General features: G+C 38.8%; 3 protein-coding genes across 4 annotated transcripts in view; all 3 read right to left on the bottom strand.

The window, feature by feature from the left end:
- Positions 1–5897, bottom strand: part of smarcd3b (SWI/SNF related BAF chromatin remodeling complex subunit D3b) — a 31978-nt gene extending 26081 nt beyond the window's left edge. Inside the window, exon 1 of one of the 2 annotated variants that reach the window (XM_079458293.1) lies at positions 5547–5897. In XM_079458293.1, coding sequence (XP_079314419.1) covers positions 5547–5558 — 12 coding nt within the window. In that variant the 5' untranslated portion in view covers positions 5559–5897. The remainder of the gene's footprint in view (positions 1–5546) is intronic. The other variant, XM_079458290.1, reaches the window with a different exon arrangement.
- Positions 5898–9220: 3323 nt separating this feature from the next.
- Positions 9221–16907, bottom strand: nfx1 (nuclear transcription factor, X-box binding 1). Its single transcript, XM_079458212.1, has 24 exons — positions 16698–16907; positions 14920–16236; positions 14590–14751; positions 14442–14519; positions 14208–14313; positions 13964–14035; positions 13748–13887; positions 13574–13649; positions 13239–13456; positions 12897–12994; positions 12779–12809; positions 12592–12674; positions 12404–12512; positions 12111–12230; positions 11910–11989; positions 11471–11701; positions 11189–11262; positions 10844–10942; positions 10715–10756; positions 10505–10600; positions 9962–10028; positions 9722–9867; positions 9439–9543; positions 9221–9359 (listed from the first exon to the last, which is right to left on the bottom strand). Exons 1-24 carry the CDS (start codon positions 16717–16719, stop codon positions 9284–9286), a joined length of 3648 nt encoding a protein of 1215 aa, XP_079314338.1. The 5' UTR covers positions 16720–16907; the 3' UTR covers positions 9221–9283.
- Positions 16908–17206: 299 nt separating this feature from the next.
- Positions 17207–24306, bottom strand: part of plxdc2b (plexin domain containing 2b) — a 50360-nt gene continuing 43260 nt past the window's right edge. The window contains exons 12-14 of the mRNA XM_079458274.1: positions 24264–24302; positions 19894–20054; positions 17207–19576 (exon numbers count right to left, since the gene is read on the bottom strand). Of these exons, the coding sequence (XP_079314400.1) occupies positions 19457–19576; positions 19894–20054; positions 24264–24302 (320 nt within the window). The 3' untranslated portion in view covers positions 17207–19456. The remainder of the gene's footprint in view (positions 19577–19893; positions 20055–24263; positions 24303–24306) is intronic.

Below are 24306 nucleotides of genomic sequence, written 5' to 3'. Positions count from 1 at the left end.
ACTATAACAGCTTTGTTTACTATATTACACTTAAAAAAACACCTCTACAAGTAAATATATAAAATGTCATCTTTGTGGGTTTTATTTTCACTTGTCAAACTGCAGTGCTATGACCATTTTTACACTAGTGGGCCTATATTTATGATTTTGCCTATAGGGCCCCACAACCCCACAAGCCGGCCCTGCGACCAGTACTCAATGGATGGAAGAACTGTCATGATTACGTTACTTCCAGTTAAGTGGTCTGACATCCACACATACCACGTAGAGAAAGAAGCCAAGCGTGTATGGTCAAGACAAACTGAGTGAGAATAACTTTACATCTTATGCCTATGTACTAACTGTGGCAAACGTTAGCAAATGCTGCTTGAACACACACCTGACACATAACATGAGCCTTCTCACGGTGTTCTCTCCAGCGTTTCTACATAAACACTTACGCATACTGTATAACCAGCGACGACAAACAGTTTTCTTTATGCTTAATCTCCGGTGGACTGCTAGTTGTAAAACTAACAAGATAAGCTTGAATATGCGCAAAAAAGGTTAAAGCTTCATGAAAAATAACTTAACTTGTTCCCTGGGTCCTGATTAGGTGGGGATAAATGAAAAGTTTTTAGACACATACCCAAACTATAATCCATACCAACAAAAGACTAGAGATGGGCACGAGTACGAATGATGAAAACGATGATCGTTTGGGTTTATAAATTGGTATTTTTTATTCTTTCTTTCTCGTTGGTTAATGCTGGCATTTCGAGTTGTACCCTGAGATTTGAGTGGTTGCAGTGTTTGAGTCAAATCCGGAGCATAGAAGAGCATGTTAAAAGCGCACAGACAGAGATGCCTGGTTTTACTTTGATAAACATCACAAAAATATGGTCAAGTGCAAAATGTGCAGTGCCAAACTGCATACAAAACATACAAATCTACTACTATAATGAGTGGGTTCTAGTGTTGTATTTGCACCGTAACGTGAACGTGCGTGCACTCAAGTTCATAAGAATGTATTAAAAACGCTCGCCCTGCTCCACACCAGTATATTTAGACACAAAATATCAGGTGAGACCACTACTATCAGACAGCAATGCCCATGATCAAAATGCCCATCCTTACAAAAGACAATAGTTTATTAAAGATCGCGTATCACATTAATCTTGAGTGCACATTATTTCCGTAAAAACACAAGCTGCTAGAGGTGGGACTAATGGGGAGAGTGGAATGGAACTACAGCACGAGCAAGCAACACATCATCACATTAATCTCTTTGTGTTTTATACATTATGCACGGCATTATACCGATTGCCAACAAAACAGACGTATGTATTAGTTTGTCTTACCCTGTGCACTTCATGTCCGGCATCTTTTAGCACTGGGACCGTGCCATCTATCAGTTTCAAACGATCTCCAAATCCAGCATTATATCCACCGTTTATATAACATCCATCACTGAAATGCCACGAACAGACACATCTAAACTTCACTATCGCAAGAGTAACGAGCTGCAGCGCAGCCAGTGCAGATAATCGTGAAGGTAAGCGGGTCTCGCTTGTCGGCTCATAGGCGGGCTCTTTCTTTCGCCTTGCCGTGCTTTTCCGGGAGAATGGCAAATAAAAGGAATAGGACTCCTTTGACGACACATGGATCCAGAATTATACAAATCTTTTCTAAACAAGTTGGGACGTTGGGGAGTGTATAAAGTACAGAAATACAATGTCATACAGTGCATCCGGAAAGTATTCACAGCACTTCACTTTTTCCACATTTTGTCATGTTACATCCTTCTTCTAATCTGGATTTAATTCATTATTTTCCTAAAAATTCTACAAACAATATGCCATAATCACAACATGAAAGAAGTTTGTTTGAAATCTTTGCAAATGTATTAAAAATTAAAAAGCACATGTACCCCTACAATAAAACCCCTACAAGTTAACACACTACCTCTAACAAAGGCTTGTTTTACCTTAATGCTACCAAAGCATTCCAGTTCAGCCATATAAAGAAGTACTCCATTGTCCATATATCTTTGCAAAAAAGTGTAACCTACACTCTTTAAAAAAGGCGCTTCAAAAGGTCGATGCCATGGAAGAACCTTTTGGTTCCACAAAGAACCTTTAACATCTGAAGAACCTTTCTGTTTCACAAAAAGTTATTTGTCGTTAAAAAAAGATTATAAAAAAGAAAGAGATGGTTCTTCAATGAACTTTTGACTGAATGGTTCTTTGTGGAACCAAAAATTGTTCTATGGCATCTCTGTAAAGAACCTTTAAAACACTGCTCTTTTTAAGAATGTACTCGATAATGTGTATATGAAATTTTAATGATTAAAAATGTTAATAAAATACAATTATTAAATAAATGTAATTTAAGAAAAATGTAACTAGCCTATTAGAAGCAGATTAAAGATATAAATTAATTAACCAAATATTCTAGGAACACAACCAAAAGGTGAAAAAGAAGATTGTAGACACAAAATTTACAATTCTAATTCTACATATTCAAAAGAGTACAATGTAATACAAAAGTAGTGAAGCAGGAAAAGGAATGAATGAAAGCAAGCATTTATTAATCACCCCCTCATCTCTCGGCCTGAACTCTCACTCTCAAAGAGCCAATTCTCCCTAAAGCTCTTGAGGTGTGACAGCTAGAAAAAGTGGGTCTTTGAATGCTAATGGGATTGTTGTGCAGTGAAGCGAACTTCTGTGATCCATTCTGTGTTGCTGGCCCCGCTGGAATGGTTTCCAGAGAGAATACAAGGCCTTGAGCTCAAAGACACCTGCAACTCGGTACTTTACCGCAAAACCTGGTAACAAAGGACCTCATTTGAAACTAATCTGCCTATGCCATGCACAATACTTTTACTGCATTACATTATTTTATTGAGAAACGTAAAATCTATATTTGCTATAATGTAACTTTTAGGCACTAAATTAGTTTACTTGTACCTTACAGAGAAACCACATTTCATTCTGCAAAAACATATAAAGGATTCTGCAGACTATAACAACCATAATTTTACTATTTGTCTCACACAAAAATATATGTTTTTAGAAATATATAGTAAGAATGAGCTGAGAAAATTATGAAACAGTGAAGGAAAAACAAACAGTCATGTCCGCATGAGTAAAGCCATGAATTAATCTTATGATGTTGATATTATATTTAATGCATGGCGGGAATAAGTGCATTAGGTGGGGAAAGCAGTAAAGAGGCCACACATTCCATCAAAGTTATTGCATGGAAATCAAATTCTTCCCTAAAGTCTGAATGAAATAAAAGCACACAAGTGAAACATAAAACCTAAAGACCATAAATAAATCGAACAGTTACCACATTCAGCATGAATGTACACACATACACACACCTTTGTTTTGCTATAAATTATGATTTTCTATACATCAATCCTGCTTATGTTATTTGATTTAAAGCAAAACATAATTTTAACATTTAACATTTTACCATATTCACTACATTTATAAACATTCATACAGTACAGTACAGACAGCCCTTTTCACACAACACCACTATGTTTTCCAGCTCCCTGTTGATTTGAGAATGTTACTGCAAATGTTATTTCTCTTACAGACACTAGCCTTGCATGTACAGTGAGGGAAATAATTATTTAATCCCCTGCTGATGTTGTAAATTTGCCTTGGGTCATTTTTATGGTAGGTTTATTTTAACTGTAAAAACAATTCAGGGCAAGCAAATGTATTATATAAAGGTTATACATTGATTTGCAATAATCTCAGTGAAATAAATATCTGAAGACTTTGAATCCAAAATGACTTAAAATCTGTTTTTTTTAATGTGCATTCCAATTAATATCCAATTGCATTTTGATTTAAGCCATAATAACTCAAACAATACAGCTTACTAATTCAATAAAACAAAATAAAAACATGATAAAATAATAAAAAACATGATTTTTGTAATTTGGCAGGGATCTTTTATATACATAACAAGCTGCCTTGAGAGTACTTTCTTAAAGAGACAGGACTAATCTGTGGTCCATATAGGCACACAACTAATCTGTGCTGGTTGGTAGGGGATCAAATACTTATTTCACTGACTGAAATGCAAATCAATTTATAACCTTTGTATACATTATACCCCAAATGTTTAGTTGATATTCGGTTTCTATCAGTTAAAATAAACCTGCCATACAAAAGATAGACCCTTCATTTCTTTGTAAGCAGGCAAACTTACAAACTCAGCAGGGAATCAAATAATTATTTCCCTCACTGTGCAGTTCATCAACAGTCATTGATGGGGTTTGCATCTATAAGCAGAAGTGATGCAGCATTCCAGCGGCAAGAGTCTCGTCAGAGATTTAATCTTTTACAGACCTACTGAATAAGCCTACACGCTACTCGTATAAAAAACAAGTTTGGGGTAGAATTCCCAAGCACCTGAGGTAGAACTACAAGAAACAGAAATGCAGGCGAAGTTGTCACTGAATAGCAGTGAAATAATTTGGACTATTTATTAATGAGCGTAGGGTCTCTCATACCTGTGTCACCCCACTCAAAAAACACCTAAAAATGTGACCCTGCCTGTGGAAACCCTGCAAACTTCATTTTGGGGCGATTACATAAACTCACCCTACACAATGTAAGGTCATGTCAAAGATTGAAATCATAGAGAAATTAATAGTAGAAATCAAACTTTCTTATCTCATAATTTTATTTTGAGACCATACAGCCTGGATTTCACATGCAGGGAGGGGTTAAGCCTTTTGATATCATGACTATTATGCCACATGTTTAATACATAAAAGTTAACACATGTACACATATTGTGCTCCAAAACTCCATAGGAAATAACAACCACGCAATATAAAATAAACAAAAACCTATTTACAGCCGTTTGTGGCTAATCGTGTGAAATGTATCATTTTTAAACAACATTTTAAAATAAACAAACTTACAGCAATAAGAAAATGGGTTAAAAAATGGACAACTTCACCTATATTGGTATTTTACACTTTCACATGCCTACACATTTTACAACAGGTACACAGCAGGCACTCCATCACAAAGTGACTTGCGGATCTGTATATGCTTTACACTTGCGACTCCTACAACAAACAATTAGCCAGGAGTACAGGAAGCATCTCATGTCTCATAGCATCTCCACTAACACTTAAGTGGTGCTTTGGACCTCTCAAGGTTAAGAAAGCACTCCTGTCTGCAAATGGGGAAAATAAGAAGAAGCCTTCATCCGACTAGTGATGGAGAAGAGCGGATTAACACGTGCAGCAGTGCGCGTTTCGCCCTGCATATAGGACAGATGTGTTTATTCTGTCTGGGTTCATATAGCGCATTCGTACGGTCTCTTTATGCTCTTTACATTGCTAAATAAACTAGATCCAGTCGGAAAAAAACTCCCCTGCGCACTAATCTGACTGCCTGTGATGAGATGGGCTGGGCGGATTATACATCATCAGTGATTGAGAACGTAACGCAGACGCTAAACAGTGTTGTTTAATAAGTATTCATTGAACAAAATAACATGTTTGTAATGCTACTGAACATCCCTACCTTTCTCTCCATAGCAGAAGGGTAGACTCGGTTGATCGTGAAAAGGCAGCGGATAGAAGATTTTAGCAGCGGATGCGTGTCCGAAGCGACGGAGATTAAGTTTATAATAGCTTGAAGCACAAGCGCACACTCCCTGTTGCTCGGTGCTGGAGTGACTGTAGTGGACAGTCAGTGTTGAGAGGCGGCGGAGTGAGGGAGTGAGGAGGGGATGCAGCCGGAGACGGCGAGACCCAGTGCGGTGAGAGCTGAGGCGCAGGCGCGTCCATTCGGTGATTCGGAGGGAGCGTCGTCAAATTACCCGCCGCTCGCTTTACGCCGGGACCGTATTTCCCGGTGCACTGGAGAATGTACCCTGAACTTTATAGAATAGGCCTTAAATACGAGGCAACGTGCACATAAAAAGTCCGCCAAACCTCTGTACGAGGACGGAGTAGAAAACTAGTAATGATCAGAAAAGTTAATCAGATAACAATATTCACATTCAGAAAGGTGATATCAATGTTTTTTAGAACTATAAATAATTATAAAGGCTATAATTCTATTTTTACGAATAGAATTGGTCAGTGCAGAAGTGGCCCAGATGAACATATAAACATAGCCGCTCAATTAAGACGATCTCTTAACAGCTAGTCTCACAGACTAGCAATTAGTTAGGACTAATCTGTCTTACTTTTCTTATTTCAATAAATCCAACTGCCTTTTTATTTAACTGATTTGAAGTTATGACCAGTCTTGAAAAAAATTTGGTGACTAACTTGACTAGTCTAAGCCTAATGTAATTAAATCTTAAAGTTTACATTTTAACTTAGTTATACATATTTTGTTGGTTGTAACTCCCAGTTTGTGTTTGTTGATCGGTCTGGCTAATATTATAACGAGTTATCTTTTACTTACATTCATATATAATTGTATTTAGTTGCATTAAATAAACAATTTGTTGACTTTTATTGTAGTTTTATTGTATATTTTATTGTACATCAGACCTCTCTCTCTACCAATCTCTTCTCTCTTCTTTCTCTGTAAATGTCACCTCTGCAAAAACAGATTACTACCACTCGAGGATCTGCAACTCTCCGGACTCTCGAACGCTCTTCAAAACCTTCTCTGCTCTCCTCTGTCCGCCTGCTCCCGCACCTTCATCGGAGTTAACAGCTGCTGATTTTGCATCGTTCTTCGTAAAGAAAACTACTGCCATCAGCAGCCAGTTCTCTACGCCACCACCTGTCAGACCTGCCCACATCCCTGACACGTGTGTGCTCCCCGCCTTTTCTCCTCTGTCTGAAGCTGATGTCTCCAAGGTCATCGGCTCCAACCACCCTACCACCTGCCCACTGGATCCCATCCCCACCCATCTCCTCCAGGCCATCTCTCCAACGGTTGTGCCTGCTCTGACCCACATCATCAACTCTTCGCTCACCACTGGGACATTTCCCACAGCGTTCAAAGAGGCCCGCATCACACCACTTCTAAAGAAACACCTACACTGCTAGAAAACTACAGGCCTGTTTCCCTTCTTCCCTTCATCGCCAAAGCCCTGGAGCGAGTTGTGTTCAACCAGCTCTCCTCCTTTCTCATGCAAAACAACCTCATAGACAGCAATCAGTCTGGGTTCAAGACCGGTCATTCCACAGAGACTTCACTGTCTCAGTCATCGAAGCCCTGAGACTGGCAAAAGCATCATCCATGTCATCTGTGCTCATCCTACTGGATCTGTCTGCTGCCTTTGACACTGTCAATCATCACATCCTCCTGGCTTCTCTCAGTGATATGGGTGTCTCTGGAATGGCGTTGCAATGGTTTGAGTCCTACGTGTCGGGTAGGTCATTCAGAGTATCCTGGAGAGATGAGGTCTCTGCGTCCCAACAGCTCAACACGGGGGTGCCACAGGGCTCAGTGCTTGGACCGCTACTTTGACATGACATCCCTCGGCTCGGTCATTCAGAAGCATGGCTTCTCCTATCACTGCTATGCCGACGACACTCAACTCTACTTGTCATTTCAACCGGACGATCCGACGGTCGCTGCTCGCATCGCGGCATGCCTGAGTGACATCTCCCTTTGGATGAAGGATCATCACCTGCAGCTAAACCCTGCAAAAACGGAACTGCTTGTGATCCCAGCCAACCCACAGATTCACCACAACCTTGCCATTCAACTAGGCTCATCAACGATTACACCGTCCAGCACAGCCAGAAACCTGGGAGTGGTAATCGATGATTGGCTTAACCTCACAAGTCATGTTGCCCGCACCACCCGGTCCTGAAGATTCATCCTCTACAACATTAGGAAAATTAGACCTTTCCTATCGGAGCACTCTACGCAAGTCCTAGTCCAGGCTCTTGTCCTGTCCAAACTGGATTATTGCAATGCGCTTCTGGCTGGACTTCCTGCTTGCACAATCAAACCTCTCCAGATGATCCAGAATGCGGTGGCAAGAGTGGTCTTCAATGAACCGAAGAGAGCGCATGTAACTCCGCTCTTCATCAGGTTACACTGGCTCCCTGTTGCCGCCCGCATAGAGTTCAAAGCTTTGCTCCTGGCCTACAAGACCAACACCGGATCTGCACCATCGTATCTCCACTCGCTAATGCAGATCTATGTTCCTGCCAGATCACTGCGGTCTGCAAAGGAACAACGACTAGTGGTACCATCCCAAAAAGGAAAAAAGTCACTCTCCCGTACCTTCTCTGGATCTGTTCCACATTGGTGGAATGATCTACCAGCTGCTACAAGCTCAGCAGACTCGGTTGCCATCTTTAAAAAACGCCTAAAAACGCATCTCTTCCGTCAACACGTCGCTGATTGATTTTTCCTAATTCTCTTCCCTTTCCTTCTTTATAAAAAAAAATACCTTCTAACCTCACTATTCTTAGCTTTTTATACGGTGCTAGGCTTTAATGGACTAGTTTGATGCACTTATGTATTTTGTGGCCTATGTTGTTATAATTGCTTCCAATGTTTCCTCATCTGTAAGTCGCTTTGGATAAAAGCGTCTGCTAAATGACTAAATGTAAATCTACATTTTAATACATAAACAATTTGTTGAATGGGTCGTGTAATTTATCGCATTTAAGTTTAGCCATGTAATGGTTCTTCTAAAGGTAACCCATAATAATACTGCACTCTTAAAAAGAAGAACCTTTTGGTTCCATAAAGAACCTTTATTCTTTATTTGCAAAAAAGGTTCCTTACGTTATAAAAAAGTAAGAAATAGATGGTTCTTTAAAGAGCCTTTGACGGAATGGTTCCTTGTGGAACCAAAAATAGTTATTCTATGACAACGCTGTGAAGAACCTTTTAAGCACCTTTATTTTAAAAAGTGTGGTTAGACATACTTTTAACTTGTTAGCTAATGTCATTTACCAGATGACATTTTATCAGAAACAATCTGCAATGTCTCTATTGTTTGCTGATGTGTACCGGAAGTTGGGGCCATAAAAAGCATGCATGCGAAGTAACGTTCATGTACTTGCTTAAAAATCGTCTATTCTGTTCAAAGGTTTGTGAAGTGTTAAAAAAACTGAAAATGTCTTTTGGTCCAACTTTGAACCAGCAGTTTTTACATCTTCTGAAATAGTCTGTAAATTATAATAATTGAATGTGCTGTGAGTTTTCCAAAGAAAGCCATACCTGTTAGTCATTGAACATTTGCACTTGATAGAAAAATGACTATGGACTGCAAAGCAAATATGTGCCGTTTTATTTTGAATGAATATTACAGGAAATTAAAATTCTGGTCAATCCTGCACATCAAAATAATCAACGGTGGGTTCCTCTTTAGCTGGTTTCATCAAAGCATTATTATTATCGCCCCTGAAACAAACAGGAATAAAATATTTCATTAGTTGTGAAACATATACACTCACCAAATACCCTTTATACGTAAACATACTTGCTGTTGTGTTGTTTAATGTGGGCAATGGGAGGAGGGGCTCGAGTAACAGTTTCTCTTTCAATCAAAGCCGTAAGACTAGTGTTAGGACACACAGATTTCCCCCTGAAAAAACAATCATGTTTAAGTGTGACCCATGTTATTGACATTAAATTACATGTCATAGAAAGACATGTTCAAGATACTTGCTTTTATGAATAACCACATTTTATTTTACTATTCAAATATGTTAATAGGAAAAATATATATAAAGGCGTAATCAAAAGGCAGTTTTTTAGCTGACCTGATGGCAGTGAGCACCACATTGCGTTTGGGTTCACTGTCATAGCTAACACTTTCCACGCCATAAACTTCAGCTAATTCATGGAGAATTCGACGGTGTTCACGTTTCATAGGTGGGAAACTGTGACTCCTTTTTGTCTGTTTACCCTGAGTACAAAACAATGGCAAATTTCTAAAAATGATTCTTAAAGAGGTGCTTAGGTAGTAAATGAAAAGAACATATTATGGTTATTTCTCTTACCTTGTTAGCCAGTTCAACTAAATTCTTAATCTCCTCCTCAATTTCACTGACAAACTTGGACTCTTTCCTGTTTTGATAAAAAAAAACATATTTTTTCTTTACAGACACTTACAGTACTTGTTTTAACTTGGCTCTGTAGTAGACTAAACATAATAATTACTCAGACTTAAATCTCAATGCTTTAGCACCAAATTACTGGCAACGTGGAGCTATGAGAGAAGAATGTAAATAGTAATTTGTTTCCTTTAAAAGTACATCCACCATTTTTATATTTGGAATGTGGATGCTTATGAAAAAACAGACATATAGACATCAATACAGTTTAAACATTTATCAAGCTGTTAAACATAGTTTAGTGATTTTTGTATAGGTGTTCCAGAATGCAACAAACCTCTATACATGTTTACATTTATTGTTAATTTTCATGATTACACATGCATTTAATTGCTGATCCTGAGATTTAGCATCGGTTATGCCCTAGCTTTGTGTTCTTATTGAATTCTTGTCTGACACATTGGAAAAAGTGAAATATGTTTAAAACACCTTGCATCCTCTTTAAGAGAGTCACTATATTTGGAAGACGTGGACTTATTGAAGGGATCCACAGACTGGTCTATCTGCAGGGCTTCAGCTAGTCGCCTATGGGTGAAACAAAAGAAACATTTTCAAACAGAGTAACCACAGATAGACCCATTCAGGTACAGATAAAAGGAACACATATCTAATAACATTTTGTCCCATAATAACTTTCACCTGTTTCTCTCCAGTGTAGCACACTCTTGATCACACTCCAATCTGACAGAAAGAGAGTAAAAAAGATTGCTGCACAACTTACTCCACATAAACCTCAAACATCATCACAATGGTGTGATTAACAAATACCTGGCTTTTTTCTGCTCCTTTTTTGTGAGCTGTCCAATATCAACTGACTCTCCCAGCTGCATATCAGACAGCTTACTGGCCACTGCTATAGCTGCATATCTGAATAGCATAAGGTTGAAAAGTGTGTATGATCAAAGCCCAACAACATTCGACGATAACACCAGTGATGCTGTCATGCTCTTTTTTTAAACTTGCTGTAACCGCAATCACGTAATTCATGCACAACATTTACTTACACCACCACACTGTGTTATTCTATTTTTATTACCATAAAGCTTTCTTTAACCGACTCCAGACATCCTTCATTATCATTAGCATTATTAACTAAATTATGTAATAATTTACCTTTGGTAGGATGTGGCTGCCTCGGCACAAGGAACTGTCGCCTCCTTACGGCCACAATCACACTGCACTGCCACCTAGAGTTTGAAAGAGTGAATGACCTCTATAGTGAATGTTTGTCTGTAAGCATGTACCAGAACACAAGCACCTTGCAGAATTTGTCAGCTAGGGAATCAAAGGATTCAGTTCAAGCTACAGCTGAGAAAACAATGTAAAGTGCTCCTTTAAAATTGTTTGGGGAACATGTTGTTTCTGTGCATGATAAAGATAAGAGACGGGCTGTACCTTAGCACTGCAGGTACTGGATGGACAGGGGGTGCCCGGGTGGCAGGGGGCAGAACAGGGGTGTCCACATGCAGGTCTGGCATGAGTGCATGGCTGTTTACATTCTCCCTCTGCCTGGCACTCTCCACGATGACATATCTTCTTACAGCGATGAGAGCCACAGGGCAAGAGTTTATCACACACTAAACCACATGATATGTCCTGCAGGTGGCACGGGATATTACTCCTTTGCTAGAGAGGAGATGACAGAGTTTTAAAAAATATACATGTTGAAATAAATTTTTTAATAAACTGACATACTGTACAGTCATTCACATATGCATGCAACTACATACAAAGCGCTTTAGCATCACAAACTCTTATTGTTAATATAAGGCTGTTAAACTAACTTTATAGCAATAAACGAATGAAAACTTGTTTCATGTGTAATGTCTCATACCTCATGCTTACCCATGCACCATTTCTTGGTGAGGTAGGTACAAGGAGGACATCTGTCCTCACTGTGGCAGGAATGAAAAACTGTGCGAAAAACATAAACCACACATCAGCTGCTCAACCATTTTGTTTATTTAACATGAAAATTAATTCAGGGGCCATCTTCTTTAATAGTCTCAGCAGACAGATAATGTACAGTAAATACCTGGATGATCACAATCATGCCTGCGGGTGCACACGTTTTTACATTCAGGAGGTTTAGTTCCACAGGGGATGGGCGGATAGAGCACAGTCTCCCCACAATAGCATGCCAATTCGTCAAAACCTTGGAGAAAGGAAACAGTAGTGGATGTGAAGAAAAATGCACCATAGCCAGTAACTCAATTTTGGTTGGAAGTGTCTTCCTCATTTGTTTTATGCTTTATCACAAAAAGCAATACGCATTTAAAGAATTAATGCAAGGATAGATGTTTGAGGACATAATAGAAAATAACTTACTGGTCTGCCAACAAGGCTGACAATTGCCACGGTGACAAAGCTCCTGACACCGGTGCAGTCCGCAGTTGAGCTTGTAGCCACAAATCATTAAACATTTATGCTCCTTATCCTGATAAACAGTGAGAGTACATTTAGTTGATAAACTTGTCTTTTGGCTACTGCAGACATTCATGCTAAGACAGACTCACCACACAGCACAACTCTCCACACTTGTGCCTGCCACAGGAGCGCTTCTTGACGCAGCGTTTCTCACAGGTAAACACCATATCACCTGTAGAACAAAATTGCACGACTTGAAACAGCAACTGTGCTACATGGAATTGTAGTGTTATATAAAATATTGCCCTGATATCCGACAAATATCTAAAGACTTACTTTCAGTCTGAATCACTGCACATGGAACTTCCTACAAAGACAGAACAGACATTATTAATAAGATATGAGTTTTTTCAGAATGTTCCTCTGTGAAGCTGAATGGTAAACATGGTCTTACCTTGCTGTTACTGCCACATCTGCATTTAATCGCGGAGGTCAAAGAACATGGTCCACAGCTGTCCTCATGACACAGCTTTTCACAAAAATGAATCAAATCTACAGCCGATCAGAGAAGTGCATTTGAAATAATATTTCAGAACCATCAATGTGTCAAACATTGTAAATGTTTTGCTGTATTATCTTATTTTAAGACAGCAATTGTTACTAAAAGGGTTCGGACACACACTCCTGTACTTAAAATTTAGAAAAACATCAAATATTATTTATTATAATTAATAGACCTTCCTAAGTACCATAATAACCATTAAAATACTATTTTGACTGTCAAAAACAATTTTACCACCGTCTCCACATGGCATTGGCTTGTTGCAGGTTTTGCCACATGAGGGGATGGGGTCAGTACAGGTCTTTCTCTCAGGGTAGCCGAGCTCTAAAAGCTTAGAGAGTCGAGTCTGTCCACATGAGCAACTGTGCACCAGCTTGGTGTCACGTTGACATGGCTGGCAGTGCCCAGGGTGGCACGTCTGCTGACAGCGATGGGACTGGCAGCCAAGCATCCTAAAGCGAGAACCAATGCAGGTTTATACATTAAAAAACACAAAAAAGTGAAATGCCTAGATACTCTGAAAGACACTACTTTAATGACAAAGTCATAAAACCATAAAAACAACATACTTTCCACATGGTTTGCAACAGGAGAAACTATCAGTCCCGCACGCCACCTCCCTGAACACCACACCACAGAAGCATGCTACCCAAGAAAATGCAGGAGAATACAACATACAAGATAAGAGTAAATAGACCTGAAAAATTAAATACCTAAAACAGGGATGAAAAGAGATGTAATACCTTGTTGGACACGTAGTTGGCATGGCTGGCATGTTCCTGAGTGGCACACCTGGGCACAGGAGTGCTGCGAACAGTTTAGCAGTGCTCCACAGACTTGCTGACAAAGCAGAGGTCCTGTCTGACTGCAACGCACCTGCTTACTGCACAGAAAACTGTTTTTAGTCTGTGGGTTATATGTAGGTAAATGCATGAACTGCAGTAATCAGCATCAGCTACCTCGTTCTACCACAGATGCAGGACTTGGTGACAAAAGCAGGACATTGTGGGCAGGGTCCCGGGTGACACAGGCTACAAAAAGGAAGGGAGAGAAAGCAAGAATGTAAACATACAAAAACAGAAGTGAGTGACTCTGATTGGAGTCACAAAAACACATAGGAAAACTGTGAATTTTAAATCATGGTTAAAATAAAATGTAAAAAAATCTGCTTTGACTGTAAGCAGAATACTGTTGAGCTCTTACATGTTACAAGGGTGTTTACATTCTGCTCCACTCCTCTTTTTTCCGCACATTTCTCCACAGCTGTGAGGAATCTCAGTGCGCTGATACTCCGGATTGGTCACCTTTCCTGTACATTACAGTTAAAATTTTAAAAAGAAATAGGAATAACCAACAAGAATTAAATAACCAAACTTTTTTTTACAAATGATACACAACAGGAACCCAGCGAGACACAAAAACACAGTATAATCCTACCACAAAAGCAGTTGTATGCATTTGGGGCTTTCAGTGTCACATGCTGGCAAGCAGGGCAACGCCAACCTTCACTGCCCTCTGTAAATATGAAACAATGTTAATTTACTGTAATTACCAGAAATAAACAGGTGATTTAGTAATTCCATACCATCAGCTTGAGACGCAGGCGAGCGAGCCCATTTCTTGATGCAGTTCAGGTGGAAGACGTGGAAACAGCTCTGACAGCTCCAAACTGGGGCCATGACCCGAATCACTTCACAACAGACCATACACTCATACTTCTCCTCAGTCAGCTGCTCAATTAAACAGCCTATAAACAGACAAAGAAACTTGGTAAAGCAGAACGATGCAGAGAAATGTATGGAGCTGTATGTAACATTCCGTGAATAGCGAATATGGTTCTGCATGAGTCGCAGTAATTTGTGAAGGCGTAAGAGAGATCGGATCCTAAAATATATGGACAAGTAAACTGTATTACCTGTCTGTGTTTCTTTGCTTTTGGGAGGCTCCATGCATTTCACAGGCCCTGTTCTTCGCTCAGGACCTCTTCTCTGTCCTGGATTCTGCTGTAATGCTTGTTTATCTTTTGCACCTGCCCTATTCCTATCTGACTCTTTTCCACCTTCAATTTCATCATCTTTCCACTCCTTCTCTTTGACCTGAACAGGATCTCTTTCTCTCCAGTTACCCTGAATCCCAGGGTTGGGGACTGGTCCCTTTCTCCATGAACTGGGCTGCATTCGTCTGTCTCCACCTCTCCATCCCTTATGGTTTCTTTGGTCAGGCTCCAGTTCTGGATGTTCACGGGCCCCAGTCTCTTTATCACTCTTTATCACGGGCTTCCTGTCTCTTCCAGCAACATGGTTGTCTAGATTCTCCTCACTGGGCAGAGGTTCCTTTTTAGATCTGTTATCTTGATCTTTAAAGGTCTTCTTCTGTCGTTTCCCCCTGTCCTGCCGCTCCTCATCTGTCGACTGGTTAAAAGTGATGTCTTGAGGTTCTTGCTGACTACCAGCAGCTCTATGGTTCATTCGTGAGCTGTCACTGTCACTTTCAGGTTTTATCCATCTTTCACACCAGGAACGATAGTCAGTATTCCTAGCATCACTTCGTCCAACAGTCTGTCTTATTCCTTTGCCTCTACCTCCCCTTGCGCTTCCTCTTGTTTCTCCACCTCTCCATCCCTTATGGTTTCTTTGGTCAGGCTCCAGTTCTGGATGTTCACGGGCCCCAGTCTCTTTATCACTCTTTATCACGGGCTTCCTGTCTCTTCCAGCAACATGGTTGTCTAGATTCTCCTCACTGGGCAGAGGTTCCTTTTTAGATCTGTTATCTTGATCTTTAAAGGTCTTCTTCTGTCGTTTCCCCCTGTCCTGCCTCTCCTCATCTGTTGACTGGTTAAAAGTGATGTCTTGAGGTTCTTGCTGACTACCAGAAGCTCTATGGTTCATTCGTGAGCTGTCACTGTCACTTTCAGGTTTTATCCATCTTTCACACCAGGAACGATAGTCAGTATTCCTAGCATCACTTCGTCCAACAGTCTGTCTTATTCCTTTGCCTCTACCTCCCCTTGCGCTTCCTCTTGTGGGCCGTTCAGAAGGGGTTGATATGTTATTCTCAGGGGTTTCAAACTCATCCTGACCATGTTTATTTCCACTAGACTGTCTAAATCGATTTTGAGGCCTCGCATGGTGCCGATTGGTGTCCAGTTGTCTGTAATTTCTTCGACAGTGTGGTTGGATGGGTTTAGCTTGTGGTACAAACTCAGCAGACTCCGGATTTAGTTTCGATGTGTCTAAAAGTCAAGAGTCATGTGGTTAGCACACTAGAAGAGTGGTTCATTATCTGTTCTTTGACTTCACGACAATGCAATTATCTTTACGGTAATGAATGGATGACTTATTGTATGTACTATGCTTTGAAAATGACGTCAGCTTTTTTGCAAAACAGGCTAATGTCACTTGCTTTTCTCACGACTGTCAACCAGCATAAAGAGATATCAATGATTTATTGATTAACTGACAATCGTTCGTGCTATTAACTAGTCAGACAACAGCCGATAAACAAACTACCGCCGCCTTGTTATTTTGTGGCAAAACTTGTAATTGGTTTTTCAAACAGACTTTAAACGCTCGAATCTATAGCGTAAAGATGGTCCGCCACGGTTTCTGTGGTTCAGCCATAACACTCGTTATAACACACACACACACTTCATTACAGTTAGCCGTTTTGAGTTAGCAATAATTAGCGGCTTACCTGTAATGGAGGCTTCAGCCATTCGGCCGGACCTCAGACAACAATTAGCCGAAATGTCCGCGAACTTCTGAATATCTGCAAATTTAAGGCAAAATAATGAATTTGTTTATGAACTAGGCTCCTTGAGTTAGCGGCTAGTTATGCTGGAACTGTTCGTCCAACCAGGAGGCTCGCCAACAACGAGTCACGTGACTGGAGCGTCACAGCTCTGACTCACAACCTACAGTATTTGCATCTGTACAAAAAGACATGTTCCTCTTTTATTTGTTGTGCTGTGATATGTTTTATGAAAATTTAACAATAAGTAGAAATAAAAATAGGCTTTAAAAATATTAGAATCTAAAACGTGTACACTTCCTCCTAAAAACGTATAATTACCAACAACAAAATATGAACTCGAAAGTATATAGGTTCCGATGGAATAGATCCTAAAAAACATACACAAAACAAATAAGAGGCAGAAGAGGAGATGCCATTTTCATTTAAAAAAAACAACAACACAATACTTTGATGACACAACACATTATCGGGTTGAACAGCTTTATTATTTAAACTAACTTTATCATGTAATCAAAATGACAGTAGTAACACAAGAGTACACAGATTACAACTTTGTGTGTTTCACTGTCTCTCAATGTGTGGCACAACATGACTAATATGATTATAAAACTGCAGGTCACTAACATGAGTTTTGTTTTCTCCCATTTACAAAGCGCAGAAACTAAAAACTGTTACTGCTTATCAAACATTTTGAGATGATCTCACAAATAAACGTTATAACTCACATCAGTGCTCAAACACATTCAGTTAAAACCAATGTCACACACAGGTATACATACACACATTCAGGTAACATCCGCTGAAAGAATCAGGTTGATCCAGTGAAGAAAGCGATAAAATCGAATTCAGAACCATGTTATGAGAATACGAAGACTGTTACTTTGAAACAAGATTGTGAAAACCATTAAAACAATAAAAATGACAAATTTACAAAATAAACTTTCTATGCATAGGCTTGTTGAAATGGTAAAAAAAGAAGCAAATGGGCAATTCGAACGTTATGGATGTGACATTTTGCATGATGACATGACATAAAAATGCTCAAAGAATTAATTTGTTACGAATATACTGAACCATCTGTTCATATTTTACTTATCCCTTGTTGATAGTCTAAACATGAAAAATGTCAGTCTATGAACAAATTTTTTATTTTAAACAAAGGGAAATAAATGTGTTATGGTTGTGATTGTGTAAAAATTACAAGTTTTTTGGGAAACGACAAACTTTGAAGGATTTCTGTGAATGTGTATCTTAACTAGTTGTACAGTATTAAGGGGATTTGGGATGTTTGGTTTAAACACACATGTCAGTTTTAAATGTCACTAAACCATATATGTAATATGACATTTAACCATGTTATTGTCATTAAACCATAATACCGAACAGCAGCTCAATATATTCACAATTCAAAGTAGGCCTCATTATTTTGCAACCGCTTTAGAATAATCTGTGTTTTGGCCAATGGATGAAGGGAAGTTCTGGGTGTGTTTAGGTAAGGTTGGTGCTGCATAGTTTTCTTCTGATTACACCAATGTTTGTGTGAGTATAACAGTTCTTTGGTCATGTAAAAGGATATGCAAGTACCAAAATGAGGTATAATAAGATTTATATGGATAAATGTTAATATCCTTCAAAATCAAAATAGTACCACATTACAGAACCCATTAAATTCTATTCAAAACGTTGTATTGCATGTGATATGCACTACTCTTTCTAGAATAAATAGAGAATTCTAGAGTCATATCTTTGACTTTAAATGAATTAATTAATGTATTTCAGCCTTATGGAAATTCCCTCTACACCATTCGAAATATAACTGACATTGTTACTAAAATGTCAGCGGTTCAGCTGTTAGGAAAGGCTTCTTTGAATACCTTTCATTCATGCATTTCTGTATACCGCAAAATAAACTTTTTACATTCATAAATCTTACAAGCGCCTGTCTTGTCTAATTTGCATCAGCAACATAAATTGAGGGGAAAACAATAAATGTGCGTTAAATGGATATGTGCAACAATGTCCTAAATGGTTGGAATATGCATGGATACTTAATATTCAGTACTGTTCACAGAACATTTTCCAATTTAATCCAAACTGTTGTATGCATGTCTGTCCAAAGTGTTTTCAGAGAAATACACACTGAAGAAGAAACACAGTACAGTGTCTGTCATTAAACATACAATGGTCATAAAAAATAATAGAAAAGAAAGATGAAAGAAAATAAAACCCTTAAAATACATATAAAGGTCTATATACGATTTCCAACACATGAATCGAATAAATGAATCTCTTACATTTTCATCAAGCAATTTGATCAAAAATGACCATAAACTGTCATAAAAACAATGAAAAGTAATTTGACAGAATAAAAAGTCTCGTCCAGTACAATCAGGGTTTAAAGAGCCGCTCCTCTGTCTTTTCAGAAACGAAGCAGCGTTTACAGAAGCGTTGGGGCTCGTAAATGATCCAGCCTTGGATGTACATTTGAGTCATGTCATTATGAGTATTGATAGCTGAATCCGAGCATTTCAATGTGTGGATGCCTCTGCCGTTCAAATGCCATAGCCTCATTTCAGCTTTGTCTTTGTTATGCATTTGAAGGGCTAGTGGAACTTTATTGTTCATGACGTGTGGATTTCTAGTTAGACATCATAAAGGTTCCCGGCCAGTGAGTGATTTAAGAAGTCAAATGTCAAACCTCAGCACTGCTCTGACTCAATAAAACCTTCTTTTTCCTGACCGATAGGCTCTACTTCTGCGTATGCTGGATGACCTGAACCCCGCCGGAACTTCATTGCAGGCCATCGGCTGGGACGTCTCTGTGGGTGTATGAAATTGATATACTGTATGATTGATACATTTTTTTGTGTGTGTGTAAAATTCCTGTGGATGTTTAGAGTCAATATAAAGTGCATTTTTAAAAGCAACATTCGCCCAAAAAATATACACACCTTATGTAAATCTAAAACCTATGACTTTCTTCTTAAAAAATTTTTTTTAAGAATATCCTGGCCATATCCTTTTCTTTTAGTAAAAGTGAATAAGGACTGAGGCTGTAAAGCTCCAAAGAAGTCAAACGATGACAATTCTTTATTTTTAGGTAAGTATTGGTTTAACTAGAGTTCCACACTCTTACCTCAATGAAAAAGATTCCCGCAGCAGAGCTCGGGTAATGGTAGACGTAGACGGTCACCAGAACGATGACAACCATCACCAACAGAAGCATGGTCATGCCGAGAATCAGCCCCATGTGCAGTGAATGTGTGCCGTTCTCTGCCGTGCTTTTAGCTGCAGAAGCTGAAACCAAAAGATAAACACACAGAACATAGTTTTAAAGAAACCATGATTTCTGAATCTTGCAGTTCCCCTTTCTAACAGAAGAGAGCGCTGTGTGATCACCTCATTTATTCTCTTGGGCTGTTTAAATGTCAAACAACAATAAAAAATATTTAATCCTTTATTTAACAAGCCTGTATATTATTTGCATTGTTCACATCCCACAACAGCAGAGATAAAAATTGTATTCAATATAATGGGCTCCAACTTCATATGATTGTCCTTTCACTGCAAACAATGTTTCATCAGATAACCAGTATTCAACAACAACAAAAAATTTACTTCATGTGGTAACCTGACTATATTACACCAACCAAAGGAATTTTGGAGATAAAATCAAAGACTTCCTCAGCAATGTCTGTACATTTTCATGTTTACAGTGAAATATGTCTAGTCTTGCTAAGATTCTGTTTTCTAACATTGAATGTGAATCTGATGTTGATGTATTCTGTATTGTACCACTCTAACACTGACAATTACAAAAACTAATTTCAAACTAATCCCACTGGCTGGATTTAGATTATATAAACACTAAAAAAGTCAATATGCTGACATAAAATATTATTATTAGCTTACTTGCAGTGACCATACAGTCATACGAGAGAAAAACAATCCCATCGGAGTAGGTTTGCCAAATAATGTTTGGTCCACACATATCTGATAAATTATCAATCAATCTAAAACTATCTAAGAATGAATGACAATTTAAAGCAAAACTAATGATGAGGCAGGATTGCTGTTATCATTAATTCATTAAAGCCAGAAGTGCCCATGACCACTTAAGCATGGGAAGTTATTTATGTTCAATAAAAGAAAGACTGAAGCTTGGCAGCCAGTAACAGTCAGGCTAGTCAACTGTCATTCTGAAAACTCTTAGAAAGATGTGATCAGACAGTGCGCTGTGAAGATGCTTAGGGTCACACAAACATTTAATTGATGTTCAACATTCAGAATGCTTTGCTTGATACCTTTTTAGACATCAGTGGAGCTGATTTAAATTTAGAAAGTCATTCTGACAGCTACAAACAAAGTGCAAACAGAAACACAGTCTTTTCTCGCATGCACGCACACACACACACACACACACACACACACACACACACACACACACACACACACACACACACACACACACACACACACACACACACACACACACACACACACCCTTAACATTGCATAAGCAAAACTGCAGGGAAGGCAGGAACATAAAGGGCTCTTTCACTTTGAAGTGAGGATAATAGCAGTAGTAGTTGATATTGTAACCAGTTCACATGCTGGCTGGCTAGATTCAAAGATATACTGTACCACAGGGTACATTTGGTCCTGCACTGCTGGAAAAGGTACCGTCATAATATCATAAATTAAAAAAAAAAGACTTTTAAAATATGTGCACAAACAGCTGCAAACCTCATCAGAACTGACCCTGAATAACAACAGACTCAATCTCTATCAAAGATAATTCTCTGTATGTCTCTCTTTGTTCTGCTCTTCTTCCATTTACTGAATTTGCTTAATGTGAGTAAACATATTTAAGATTGGACTTATTATTTGTAATTATTAAAACAGTTCTTTTTTTGAGAAGTGAGTTTCATTATTTGATTGTTGGACATGAATCTGAAAAAATTTAACAAGTTTCCATGTTCTGCAAGACTGCTCACCAGAGGCAAAATACAGACACAGTTAAAATAGGATGTACAGTAAGGTCCATATATATTTGGACACAGGCACAATTTTTATTTTTGTTAGGTTTTTACCTAAACCTATTCAATCTATAGTGATATAATGGATATGGGCTGAACGTGCACACTCTCAGGTTTAATTTGAACGTATTTACATCCAAATTGGAAGAAGGGTTTAGGAATTACAGCTATTGAGAGTAGCTACCCCCCTTTTTCAAGGGACCAAAAGTAATTGGACAATTGAATCAAAAGCTGTTTTATGGACAGCTGTGGGCTATTCCTTCGTTATTTCTTCATCAATTAAGCAGGTAAAAGGTATGAAGTTGATTCTAAGTGTGGTATTTGCATTTTGAATCTATTGCTGTGAACCTTCATCATGCGTTCAAAGGAGCTCAACATGCAGGTCAAACAGGCCATCATTAGGCTTAAAAAACAAAACAAATCCATCAGAGAGATAGCTGGAACATTAGGAGTGGCCAAATCAACTGTTTGGTACATTCTGAGAAAAAGAATGCACTGGTGAGCTCAGCAACATAAAAAGGCTTGGACGTCCACCGAAGACAACAGGGGTTGATGATCGCAGGATTCTCTACTTGGTAAAGAAAAACCCATTCACAACTTCCAGCCAAGTGAAGGAGACCCTCCAGGAGGTAGGAGTGTCATTGTCAAGATCTACAATCAAGAGAAGACTCCACGAGAGCAAATACAGAGGGTTCACCACAAGGTGCAAACCATTAATACGCATCAAGAATAGAAAGGCCAGATTAGACTTTGCACAAAAACACCTAAAAAAGCCTGACCAGTTCTGGAAAAGCATTCTTGGGACGGATGAAACTAAGATCAACCTGTACCAAAATGATGGGAAGAAAAAAGTATGGCGAAGGCTTGGGACAGCTCATGATCCAAAGCATACTACTTCATCTGTAAAACATGGTGGAGGCAGTGTGATGGCATGGGCATGCATGGCTTCCAGTGGCACTGGATCACTGGTGTTTATTGATGATGTGACAGAAGACAGAAGCAGCTGGATGGATTCTGAAGTGTATAGGAATATACTGTCTGCCCAGATTAAGCCGAATGCAGCAAAGTTGATTGGACGGCGCTTCACGGTACAGATGGACAATGATCCAAAACACACTGCAAAAGCAACCCAGGAGTTTTTTAAAGACAAGAAGTGGAATATTCTGCAATGGCCGAGTCAATCACCTGATCTCAACCTGATCGAGCATGCATTTCACTTGCTAAAGACAAAACTAAAGGCAGAAAGACCCACAAACAAACAACAATTGAAGACAGCTGCAGTTAAGGCCTGGCAAAGCATCACAAAGCAGGAAACCCAGTCTTTGGTGATGTCCATGGGCTCTAGAATTCAGGCAGTCATTGCCTGCAAAGGATTCTCAACAAAATATTGAAAATGTACATTTTATTTACAATTATATTAATTTGTCCAATTACATTTGAGCCCCTGAAAATGGGGGGACTGTGTATAAAAATGGCTGCAGTTCCTAAAATGTTTATTTGATATTTTTGTTCAACCCCTTGAATTAAAGCTGAAAGTCTGCACTTCAAATTCATCTTGATTGTATCATTTTAATTTTATTCTGGTGGCATACAGAGCTAGAAGTATGAAAATTGTGCCTGTGTCCAAATATATATGGACCTAACTGTAATTCTGTTTTCATGTTTTTTGGCCATCTGTTATAGACAAAAATAATTGTAAGTACCAGTTAAAGCAGTTAACCCAGAGAAGATAAGGTTTAGATCAAATTTAGTTGGATCTAAAATCAGAAAAAATAATAAACGTTACATCGGGTTTTTTGTAGCATAATGCAAAATGAAGTGATACATCCATAGCAATGCATTGATTGGATATTGCCATTAGATTTGAAAAGTCCTTATTCATTCATCTTGCTTGGTTAACTTGATAAACAATTTTATACCATGGCCTAGAACCTAGACCCGGATATGAACCATGATATGCAAGATTCATGTTATTCTGCATAAGCTTAGATAGCGCTTTTGTTTTAACTACACTTTTCCATTGGCTGTATATTATGCTCTGATGATAAAATGTCCAATCCCTGACTGCTGTTTCCGACGGCTAAAGAATATTGAGCTCGCTCCAAATCAAAAACACATGACCTGGATTTTACTAACAGATTTCTGGGAATAGAGAGGGGGAGAGAAGAAAGGGAGTGAGTGAGTAAGAGGGAGAGGGAGAGAGAGTCTCTGTGTGTGAGGGGGAAAACAGAAGGTATGATAGAAAAAACGCTATTGGACAGGAAATTAACTGGCAGAGTTTACACTGCTATCAATGGAAAATATATTGGGTAATGCGACACAGACATACATACAGGCATGTCAAACAGACACAAACACATACACAATAATTTCCACAGAAGCTGACATTATTTATTAGTCTTAAAGAATTCATCTTTAAAGCGTGATACTGTGAGACAACATGCACGGCAGCAATTGTAAATCTTACCTCCATTGTCTTTAAGATGTAGTGCAATCTTGGTGTCATCTGC

This window comes from Barbatula barbatula (genome assembly GCF_947034865.1).
Source record: "Barbatula barbatula genome assembly, chromosome: 1".
In the NCBI taxonomy this organism is placed as follows: domain Eukaryota; kingdom Metazoa; phylum Chordata; class Actinopteri; order Cypriniformes; family Nemacheilidae; genus Barbatula; species Barbatula barbatula.
Note: the sequence above shows the minus strand (reverse complement) of the source record. Positions and strands in the feature narration are given on the sequence as shown.